Here is a 12042-nt window from a genome sequence, read left to right as displayed (position 1 = left end):
AGCGGGCGGACACCCCGGGCCGGGGCCTGGGCGTTGGGGCTCAGCCTGGGCCTGGGCCGGGGCTGAGCCTGAGCCTGGGGCTGGGGCTGGGACTGGATCTGAGCCTGGGTCTGGATCCCAGCGCCCGCCCGAGCCGTGCGGCCTCCGGGTCGTACTGTGCATTGCTGTGGAGGCAAGTTGCAGGCAGACTGAAAAGCAGCATTCAGGCCTCAGCTTAAAGGAGTTCTTACTACTGAATTTCGACTTTTGGTTCGTGGTTGTTGGAGTGGTTTGTTTAAGCCTATGCAAGGAATGCATAGCCCTGCATTTCGGAGAGCTGCTCTCTGTCGGTACTCTGACCCACGGCACTGCTTTTGAGTTTAAAGACGGAGAGTTTGGAACTCTGGGAATTACTGCCTTAAGAAGCCTTTTGCCCCCTAGAGCTTTAGTTTGGCCGACCCACTGGCATATGGAGTGCTTTATTTTGGCTTGGGGGAGGGACGTGTTCCTTGTTTGAGCTGTTTACTTACATCCTTCTCTGTTTCCTGTTTCTCTTTCAGGCGGATTTTGATGTTGATCACTTTGTATCAGACTGCAGGAAACGTGTGCAGTTGGAAGAGCTCAGGGAGGATCTAGAACTCTATTACAAACTCCTTAAAACTGCTATGGTAGAACTCATAAATAAGGACTATGCAGATTTTGTTAACCTTTCAACAAATCTAGTAAGTGTTATTAGTTGCACTGTGTAGTTCAGACTTGATGTATTTTAGTGGGATTTTTATTTTTCTCATGAAAAGTACATGACTTTTATTTTGGCATTGTTAGATTTAAGACATCTTAAACTGTGACCCCTTGCACTGAGAGAAACTGAAAGACCATTCCTGTAAAACTTTGCTACTGTTGGCCTGTAGTAAATATGTTAGATCTATGCTCTTTGTCTTGAAAACCTGATTCATTAGGAAGCTAGACTTAAACAAACAGTTTCAGACTGTCAGTAGTTGTAAAATTGAAGGAAATAAATCATTACAATGGAAGAGCAAGTAAGGCCATTCTGATGGATTCCTTAAGGAGACTTTCAACTTCTTGTATGATCAAAATATCTTAAAAAAATTCCAGTCCACTTGACTGAAAATTGTGATTGTAATTGTGCCAATTATACGACTTCAAAGACTGAGGTTTAACATTTTTATGAGAAGAAAAATTTCCCTAGGTTGTGATTTTATTTAACTCTGACATCTTTGCCTGTATTTGAAATAACAGGTTTGTATTGCATTTGAAACTGGAGGTTATAAAGGGAGGGTGTTTTTCTCAGTTCTCTTTCAGTATTATAGGCTTTGTCAGTAATTCACATATGAACTTGGCAAAAAAGTCATATATGTGTTTGTTGTAATGTGTATTGTTTCTGTGTAATTTCTTTAGGTTGGCATGGACAAGGCTCTGAATCAGCTTTCAGTGCCCTTGGGACAGTTAAGGGAAGAAGTTATGGTATGTTCAAAACAGTCATTACAGACTTCTTGGTAAACTTCTTAATTTCGTGTGATGTACAGGATGTCTTTTACTCAAGTCAATAGTTGTTATAATAAACTGCTCTTTGAAAATTGATGACTTAGAGTGGTAGTCAGAGAAGCATAGTGTTTTCCAGCAGTTGTAGTAGCAGTACATTAAAATTTTCCATAGTGCATTTCAACCAAGAGATAAAGGATTCCTGAAGCTTGACAAGTGAATGGACTCTTGCAGGACAAGTTTATGGTGAAATATTTAAACTGTTTTAAAATTTGAGTAGCTCACAGATGGTAGAAGATAATTCAGATGCAGCACAGTCCCATTAAGGACTTATTTTGCTTAGTGCTGTGGTTTAACCTATAACATCACCTCCTTGAAGATGGATCTTATTCTAGCTCTTCCTCAGTGACTTGGTATTCATAGCAAGTGGCAATTTTTGGTCATCTTGGCAGCCAGTTCAAATGGATGTTTGCTGCATAAATGTGCCTTCAAAATTAGTCTTGATGTCTAAACCAGAAGATAGAGTCAGTTAGCATAGAGAAATCTTTATTATGTGAAAAATATTCTTTGTTTCAAGACATAAAAACACAGTGGTTTTGTGGTCTGTTTTTAGGTGAAAGGCTGGTAGTTCTCTCTGAGGTACTGAACACTTCTGGTGGAAGTAATTATACTTTTGGTGGCAATACCTGAGTTATTTAGTTGTATTTGATGCTTTTTCACTTAAGAGTGTAGTTGATGTACTGCAGCTTTTATTAGTCTCATATTCTTATTAATCTGTGTCCTGTTTTAAGTTTAGATTTTTGAGTTTAGTTTTTTTCCAAACCTTAAATGGGTTTACATACTGACTTTTTCTCTCACAGAGTCTTAAGTCATGTGTCAGTGAAGGAATTCAAGCAGTAGATGACCGGATGACTAAACAAGAAGATATCAGAAGAAAAAAGGTACAAGAGATAAATTATTACCTTGAAAAGATTGTCCTTAGGATGACTTTGGTTTTACCATTATCCCAGAGAAGATGAAATTTAGACAATCCTAGGCTGTCTAGATGCACACTGTGCAGAATTTTGTACTTGTAAAAATATATTGACATTTTGCTTGACAGACTTCATTTTTCACAGTGTCTAGTTCTTCATAAATCTCTATTTTACTTTAGTTGCCCAAAATACATATGTTTGATTTAGCTGGATTTTTTTAAAAAGATCATAGTTACTCTTCTTTCTACCTGTAGTACTATATAAACTTATTATGAATGGAATTGAAATAAAACTATGTAGTTTTTACAGGGTGGGGAGCTTGGTAACATTAAACATAACTTTGTACTTAACTTTGAAAAAAATCCGGAATAAGAGCAGCTGTCCTACATTCATGACAAACATCTGTTTGTGGGGTTTTGTGCACTTAGGTGAGCTGTTCTTCAGCTGAGGCATGACTCAAGTATTAAGGTGAAGGGAGAAAACTTACAGCAAAAAAAAAACCCCAAAGAACTAAGAAAACATCAAATGTTTTCTTTAGGTCATGTCAGTCAGGGCTGGGGTCAGACATGAAAAATCTTTCTTTAATTACAGATGTGTGTCCTGAGACTTATTCATGTTATTCAGTCTGTTGAGAAAATTGAGAAGATTCTACATTCCCAAGGCCCTAAAGAACTGTCCTCATTAGAGGGAAACAGGTAAAAAAATCTGTCAGTGTTCAGTTTTGTTAGTAATTGATGGGACTAACTCAATTTCATGGTGGTGTTGATGGTAAATTTGTGAGCATTAGGATATATCTTTAGAAATGTAACTCTGATGGAATAAATGACTGTAATGCTAGTATTTTCTCAGGTTTAGTCTTTCAGAGAACATCTGAGACTCCCAAGTTCCAAATAGCCTGTTATGCTTTCAGTAAGCAAACTTTTTCAAATCGGTGTGCAATAGTTGTTTTTTTTCCCTTGGAAATCTCTAATCTTGTCATGTCTGAAATACTCCATACAGTACAGTTTATTCCAATATCATTTGGAAGTGAAACAGATGATAACTTTTCTTGTTTTTTCTGCTTATGTATAACTGAAAAGGCTGCTGCAAGAATAGCCGAAGGCAGGCAAGGCAAATATGTAATACTTCTGGTACGGGGAAGGTTTGTGACAAATTCCAGTCAGACTCCCAAGTCTTGGTTTTTTTATCAGCTTCATGGAATATGCCCCCTCCCTCTGCTTTTTCTGGGGAATGGAAGATACCTTTCAGCCAGTTTTTGAACTGATGTACCAATCATGCACTTGAAATGCTTGGCTGGGATGCAAGTGCAACTTAAGCTGAAGGAAAGAGACAATGTGAGACTGTCTCTTCAGTTTAGTGCTCTGGGTCACATAGTAGTGGGGGAGGTATACAGAAAAGAAGGCTAATACCTGGAGGGACAAAGCATAAGCAGATGTTTTCAGTCAGAGGGAGGCACTTTGCAGAATTATGTTTGCAAGCAAAATTGTACTCAAGTGCCTGAAAATCTGGCTCATTATTGGGACTGTATAGACTTAAGAAAGGTAGGATTGTTTCTCTAGAGATAACAACTAGTTTGTTTTACCATGTGACAGAAAGGGGAAATAAGAAACAAATCTGGATGGTGAAAGTCACCTAATGCAGTTTCTGAGCTCTCTTAAGACTGACTTTTCATGTGATAATAAGCAACATGGACATAAAGAAAACATGCTTCATACTGCTGAGGCAGGAGCTTATGTTCCTCTCAGCTTCTGCTTCACTCACTACGTATGTTAATAGCTGCAAAACAGCTCTAATCGTGTTAGTCTGTTCCAGATCATTATTGCATGATTGCAGTAATTGTGTTAGTACCTATCAGAATTTGAAATATTTAGATTAAACCACAAAACTTGGGGGAGAGCACTATCTATCTGCTACAGATTAAAGTGAGTCGATTTGAAAGGATTTAACTGTGTATTCTCATTTTGTATCACCTCTCTTCTAGCCCACTCTTAACTGGTCAAGTTTTAGAGAGAATTGCCACAGAATTTAATCAACTACAATTTCATGCAGTACAAAGCAAAGGAATGCCCCTTTTGGACAAAGTGAGACCAGTAAGTATTGCATGATATCCAGCTTAACACATGTGGGATCAAGCAAAGCCAATATAATTGGAAGACAAATGCCTGTTTCCAGAGTTTTATTGAATTAATTTATGGGGGGAAAATGGGTTTCATGAGGTTATTTTTATCAGTTGACTAGAACTATTGCTTTTTCTGAGGATTTATGCCTTGTTTGCTAACTTCTTGAGAATAAATTACATAGAACAAGAGTAGGAAATATGACAGACATTTTTGCCAGCCTAATGTATCTTGCAGTGTGTCTGCTTACTGATATTGAGACTTGTTCTAGCGATTGATGCTGGTTTTGTTGGCTGCAGTGTACAGACCAGAATATAAATGGAATGTGCCTATACAGTGCCTGGCTTGAATTTATTCAAGTTTGTCTTTTGGTGAAATGTGTTGTCTAACTCTGGCCATGCAGGCCAGTATACTAATCTCCCCAGTGTCCTGTTTGTAAATAAATATCTACTGTAAAAGATGCGTTGATGATTTGGTGGGGTTTTTTTTCTTCTACCCATTCAGTGTAGAGAGGGAACAAATGAAAACTGGTGCTGAAAGGCAGATATGAGTATGGAGATGGGATAATGCTTTCAGATGATTAGTATGGAGGTGTCATTCCTGATGGCTTTTGAGCTAGCAAGGTAGTTCATAGTTCTAGTTTTTCACTGTGTATCTACATACCTATTGGCAATATAAACATGTAGTTTATACTATTTATATTTATACTATACCTATTGGCAATATAAACATGTACCCTGGGAAACAGCCCTTGGAAAAAAGGGTGTCCAGGTGGGATGGACATACTTCAAGAAGTAATTCTTGAATGTGCAGGAGCAGCTGTCCTGATGTGCCGTAAGGCGAGCCGGCGGGGAAGGCAGCCAGCCTGGCTGAACAGGGAGACTTTGCAGGAAATTATGTAAAAAAAAGAGAGTTTACCAACTTTGGAAAAAAGGGCAGGCTACTCCAGAAGAGTTCAGGAATATAGTCAGGTCATGTAGGAAGAAAATTAGAGAGATAAAGGCACTCTTTGAATTAAATCTGGCCACTTCTGTCAGGGATAGCAAAAAGTGTCTCTAAATACATCAATAGCAAAAGGAAGGGCAAGGAAAACCTTCATTCCTTGTTGGACATGGGAGGGAACAGAGCAACCCAAGATGAGGAAAAGGCTGAGGTGCTTAACACCTTCTTTGCCTCAGTTTTCAATAGCAGGACAGGTTGTCCTCAGGACAACTGGCCTCTAGAGCTGATAGACAGAGATAGGAAGCCAAATAACCCCCCTGAAATCCAAGAGGAAATGGTTAGAGATCTGCTTAGCTGCTTGGATCCTCACATATCTGGGGGACCAGATGGGATCCATCCCAGAGTGATGAGGAGCTGACGGAAGAGTCGCCAAGCTGCTCTCCATCATGTTCCGACAGTCCTGGCTCACTGGGGAGGTCCCAGAGGCTTGAAAGTTGGTGAATGTCATGCCAATCCACGAAAAGGGTTGCAAGGAGGACCAGGGAAACTAAAAACCTATCAGCCTGACCTCAGTGTCTGGCAAAGTCATGGAGCAGGTCAACCTAAGTGCAGTCACACAGCACCTACAGGATGGACAAGGGATCAGACCCAGCCAGCATGGGTTTAGGAAGGGCAGGTCCAGTCTGACCAACCTGATCTCCTTTGATATAAATTGATAGTTCAACTTTGACTATATTAATGTGCGTTGCTGAACTTGCTTCAAACACAGAGTTGTCAGGATCATCTTGCACGAGGAGTATATCTGCAGGTTGCATAGCAGTAAGTTGGATCTAGTGGAAAAGATGTGGATGGAGATCAGGAAAAATGGCTAGCAAAAGTGAGAATATATGTAGACTGAAGAAAGTGTTTGGCAGAAGTCAGAAGGATTCTAATGACATGTTTTTGTTTGGGGTTTTTGGTTTTTTTTTTGCTACTGTCTCTCAGTGTCTTTAGTTGACAGTAATTTGACAAGTAGTGCTGGGAACACACAGTCTTTTTAGTTTCTGACAGAGAGGGATAAATGCTGCAGTTGTTATCCCTGGTTACTTATTGTAAATCTTTTGTTTATTGTCACACACAGTGGTTCAATTGAACAAGGGACAATTCTTGACCCATTTCCTCGGGACAAAGCAGACCTTACGTAACTTACCTCATAACTTAGAACATATAGAGGAAAATAATTGCCTTTAGCCTTATTATAATAGCATCAGTGGCCCATTAAGGTTGTGTTAATGTTCATTTAACACTGGCAAGTATCAAAGCTTTTGCACCTTTCAAATGAAAATGGAAAGCTGAGTTAGGTGTTTCTGGATGAGTTTGCTTCAGCAATGATGACACGGATTTGCTTTTGTGTTTTTATTACTGTATTTTGTTTCTCTTCATAGCGTATAGCTGGAATAACAGCTATGTTGCAGCAGTCTCTGGAGGGGCTGCTCTTGGAAGGCCTTCAGACTTCAAATGTTGACATAATACGTCACTGTCTTCGCACTTATGCCACAATTGACAAAACACGAGATGCAGAGGCATTAGTTGGTCAAGTGCTGGTAAAACCTTATGTAGATGAGGTAAGATAAAGTAAAAAACTCCCAGTGGATTTGCAAACATGCTTATTTTTCCTGTTAAGCTACAACTTTTGTTAGGAACTTCAAAATATCTTTGTGGAGGGAGAAGGAGAGCTGAGCCCCAATAAAATGTCAGTGGATTGTTGTGGCTATTTGAGAAAGAAAGGATGGATGAATTCTCTTACCTGCCTGTCACCAATTTCCATTTCTATCCAGATGGGATTATTTTTCTTACCTGTATTTTTCTTGGGCTGAGGGATCAAAAAACCAAACCTTAAACCAAGCATATGACTGGAGAAAAATCCCTTTTATTATGGACCAGGGGACATCTGTGGGAATTGGATCAGATCTAGGGTTTGGTTTTCAGTAGCAGACAAATGTGGCAAAAATTTGTTTTAGTGCAATGTCCTTTTCTTCCCATTGTATGAAAAAACAGATCTGCAGTTTCCAGCTGTACCAGGATATTAGGAAGAGCAGGAACAAGTGTTTGTTTGGGAAGCATTTGCTGTTGTCTGGTAGGAAAAATGTGTCAGGTGGCCAATTTTTTTAATTCATGAAAAACTAATTTTAGTAGACTGTCAGTTTGCAGTACCAGGTTGGATTGATCACAAAGTACTGATTGAATTTTCTGAGATTACAGAACTTTCTGTGAATTTTCTCCACTGTGCAACTTGTTCCTCACCGTCTTGTAATGCAGTTGGTTCTTACTGCTTCTTCTGGTCTGAACTGTTGGTGATGATTCTACACTGGTTTTTGCCTTCTTTGTGGTTGATGATAATGTAATCACCCCCCCCCCCCCCACAACCCAACCCAAAAAAAAAGCTCGGACAGTAACCTGCCACCATCAGGTAACAGTCAGCAAGTCAATCAGGTGTGCTCAGTCTTTCATAAATGCTTTAAATACACTGTCCTTAATGGAGAAGTTACTTTGAGCCAGCACCAGGACTATGAACTTGTTGACTCAAAACTAGCATTGTGAATCTTTCAGCAGCATTAATTTTCCTGCTCCTGTGGGGAGGAAAATGTATGAAGTACAGGAACTGCCTAGGTGATTGGAAATATACACTTGTCTGAATTTGAGCATGTTAATACCATGCAGAGTAGATCTTCATCATTACCTCTGTAATACATAGCAAGCTTCAGTTGTTAGCATAGAAAACACATAATCACAGAATGATTATATGGGTGCTTTTATTGAAGAGCTCTGGGAGTCGGGGTACAGACCCAAATCTGACTCCGACATGGTTCTGATATGGATACATTTTTATACTCTTCTCTTACATAACCATGGTATAGTCATATGTTAATCATTACTTTGCCATTGTTCTATTGATTTCATCCAAGCATGATTCGAGTTCTCTTTCATCCTTGTTATGCTTCACCCAAGCATGAGTTTCAGTCCCCCTTTCATCATTGTTGTATTTCAACCGAGCATGAGTTCGAACCCCCTTTTCCATTATGGTGGTATAATTATCTGTTATTTAGGGGGTACGTACAGATAGGTACCCAGGTGTACATGCACAGGTACACATCGACCTGCTAAGATAATGATCACTCTTCTCATTAAGGCCTATTCTAGCTACCTTGCCACTGAGGCCTACTTTGGCTACCTTGCCACTAAGGCCTACTTTAACTCCCATGATTTTAGAAACATTTTATCCCATGTTATCACAGTGGCTTTGAGCCCCAAGTTATGCTGTTAATGTATCTTTCTCTTCGCTGTCACATTTTTCTTTTGTTGTCATTACTCTTTAAATTGAGGTATTTAACAACGTGCTCTCTGCTCAGTAAACCATGAGAGGCATGTTGTGATGTGAGGTACTCTTTTCTGCTTTGAGGGTATTTAAAAATTTTTTCTCTAGTGGTATTAAAAAAAAAAAAGGGACTGTGTATAGTATAGTGTTAACTTTTTTTAAGACCCATAGAAACAATGTGAACATTGTTTCTAAAAGTATTGAATAGTGGTTTAACCCCAGCTAGCAACAGAGCCACTCACAGCCACTCACGCACTCCCCCACCAACGGGATGGGGGAGAGAATCAGAAGGGTAAAGGCAAGAAGAACTCATGGATTGAGATAAATACAGTTTAATAGAGAAAGCAAAAGTCATGCACACAAGCAAAGCAAAACAAGGAATTCATTCATTGCTGCCCACAGAGAAGATGTGTTCAGCCAGCTCCAGGAGATCAGGGCACCACCTTGCGTAACAGTTGATTGGGAAGAAAAATGCCATCACTCCAAATGTCCCCCTCCTTCCCCCACTTTACATACTGAGCATGGTGTCCTATGGCATGGAATATCCCTTTGGTCAGTTTGGGTCACCTGCCCTGGCTCTGTCTCTTCCCAGTCTCCCATGCACTCCCAGCTTCCTTGCCAGTGTGGCAGTACAGAAAGCAGCAAAGACTCTGTGTAAGCTCTGCTCAGCAATAACAAAAACAGCTCTATGTTATCAACCCTGTGCTCAGCACAAATCCTCTACCTCAGCCCAAACCAGCGCAATGTGTTCCTGTTTCTTACACTGATGTGCCTTTTTGAATAAAATGCAGAAGTGATCTTAAGGTATTTGCTGCTTTTTTTTTTATTTCATGGTCACATTGTTCCCTCCCAAGGCAAGGGACAAGTTAATCTGTATAACTTTTGCTGAAGAAATTGTTCTTCTAAATCAAGATGGGGAGAAGCAATTACTTTTTTTTTCATTCAGTAATGTCTTCAGCAGCCAAGAGATGGAATTATTACCTTTCCCTTCCCTGGAAAGAATAGTATGTCTGTAACATCTGAGGTGTATGTCACTGTCAGTAGGATGTTTATTTTTTGCTGTTGGGAAGGAAACATTTAAATTTATTCTGGTTTTGCTTTTTATGCATATAGGTGTACAAAGCAAAGCCAGCTCCTGGCTTTTGGATGGGAGAGGGAGTTGAATGGTGGTGACCTCTCCCCTTAAGGACAAACTTTGTTTGGGTGCTTGCTAATGCTGTAGCAACTGCTGCAGTGGGGGACTGGTTGTCTACGCCTTGGTTTTCTCAGTGTCTACTCTTTCACCACTTCTGCACCATTCCACTTGTGTTCATAGCAAGAGGCGAAAGTGTTCAGACAGGTGGAAGAATACCCAAAAATAAGCTATTGTTTTTCTCCTTTATTGTCCAACTACTGTCTGCCTTCTCTTTAGGCAGAGATTATCCCTTTTGACTGAATATGAGGTACTGTCCAGACAAACTGTTTTGCTAGCTGCATTAAAGGCTTAGCGTTGTCACAGAAGACTCTTGGCTTTGGCGTGCCTGTATTTGGGATTGGACCAACAACCTCTACATCTAGAAGAAATTATTTTGCTTTATTCTGAGCTGTGATTAGCTTTTGCCAGTCACCCATTTCCCTTCACAGGCTGCTTCAGGTGTTAGTGATGTGGGGAGCCAGATATGGTGGCTAACATTTGAAAGCAAGGAGCTCATGCCTATTCTTGGGACCAGTCTTGGCAGTTTGAGTGCTGCATTAAAGGAAGTAATAATTCAAGCTCTCAAGTTATGCTTGGAAACTGTAACATAAAGTTATAGTGTTAGTTTTGAGAGAGTAGTCTGTGAGTCTTGCATGAAAGCATTTTATATTCACTCTTCTGACATTTAACATTGAACTCTTCCTGGCAGGTGATTGTGGAACAGTATGTTCAGTCTCATCCTAATGGCCTCCAGGCTATGTACAATAGACTGTTGGAGTTTGTTCCTCATCATTGCCGTCTCCTGCGTGAGGTAACAGGAGGAGCAATTTCGAGGTAAGTATCTTGGGATTTCTCTGGGTTGCACTGAAGTAACAACAAGTATCATATACTTTTGAAATGCTTTGCACTATTAGCTTTCATGTACTGATGATTTATCTGGCCTTTCCTGAAGATTCATAGTCGAGTTTGATTTCTCTCACATGTCTACATTTTTCAAAACAAAACAGTGAACAGACTCGCTTAGTGCTGTGGCCCAGGCCTTCAGAGGAAGGAAAGACAATCCTGTACTTCAGTAGTAGAAGTGAGTCCTGTTCATAATACAGTGTGTCAGATAACTTGGTTTTTTGAACCCATTAAATATAACTGTACACTTCATCCAAGGAGAAGAGCATAATAAAGCGATTTAAAGTGTGAGTTCAAAAGTTATTCAGTTGTTAGTGCACATCAGAAAAGTGGAGATGTTCCTCAGAGATTTGGCTGATTTATTGTATGTACTGAGACTACAGGTTTAATTGATTTGTGCTCCCACTGTCTTCTCAAAAAGTGCTTAATTCCTTATGCAATTAAATTGCCTGTTTTGAAGTTTAAATAATTCAGGTCTACTGAATTGTATCCATTTATTCATCTGTTTGCAGCCTGGTTAATATAGTAGACTGCTGTAATTAGCAGAACTATGGATGTAGCCCCTAGGGACTGGAGAATTACTTTTCTAATTAGTCATCCATTGCTGAGCTTTTATGACTCCAAAGTTTTACTAACATTTCAATTCTTTTAATCCCTTGGCAAGTTTTAATCTCTCTTCTTAATAATGGAATGTTTCTACTTTGTACTGCGGTATACTGGACTGGAATTGAATGCTTTTATCTCTTCTGCTCTCAATTTATAAGTTTTCATAATCAAGGTAGCTTTTTAACTTCTGCTTCGAAGCACAATATCATGGATAAATACAGCTTGGAACAACTAGGAAAAAGTTGTGCTTCTTTTTGTTGCATTAGTCACATTACGCCGTCTTGGAAGTTTGGAGCTCATAAAACCTGAATTATACCAATAACAATAGGAATTCTCGGCTGAAGTGTACTCATTTTACACAACACACTTAACAAAATATATAGCTTAAAATTTTAAAACACTCAGAGTTGCAAGAAAAGCCTTACACTTGATGAGACTGTGGAATCAGATAAGAAACCTCAAGGGAATAATAGTTTAATATAATATTAA

General features: G+C 39.5%; 1 protein-coding gene across 1 annotated transcript; it reads left to right on the top strand.

Annotated features, from left to right (window-relative positions):
- Positions 1-539: 539 nt before the first annotated feature.
- Positions 540-10878, top strand: LOC103805937 (conserved oligomeric Golgi complex subunit 2-like; the record flags this gene model as incomplete). Its single annotated transcript, XM_009078603.1, has 7 exons — positions 540-701; positions 1399-1464; positions 2343-2423; positions 3048-3151; positions 4438-4546; positions 6940-7119; positions 10754-10878. Coding segments are annotated over 7 exons (827 nt in total), but the record flags the coding sequence as incomplete, so codon positions are not given.
- Positions 10879-12042: the final 1164 nt, after the last annotated feature.

This window comes from Acanthisitta chloris, unplaced genomic scaffold, assembly GCF_000695815.1.
Source record: "Acanthisitta chloris isolate BGI_N310 unplaced genomic scaffold, ASM69581v1 scaffold35547, whole genome shotgun sequence".
Classification (NCBI taxonomy): Eukaryota; Metazoa; Chordata; class Aves; order Passeriformes; family Acanthisittidae; genus Acanthisitta; species Acanthisitta chloris.
This window is presented reverse-complemented; position numbering and strand designations above follow the sequence as displayed.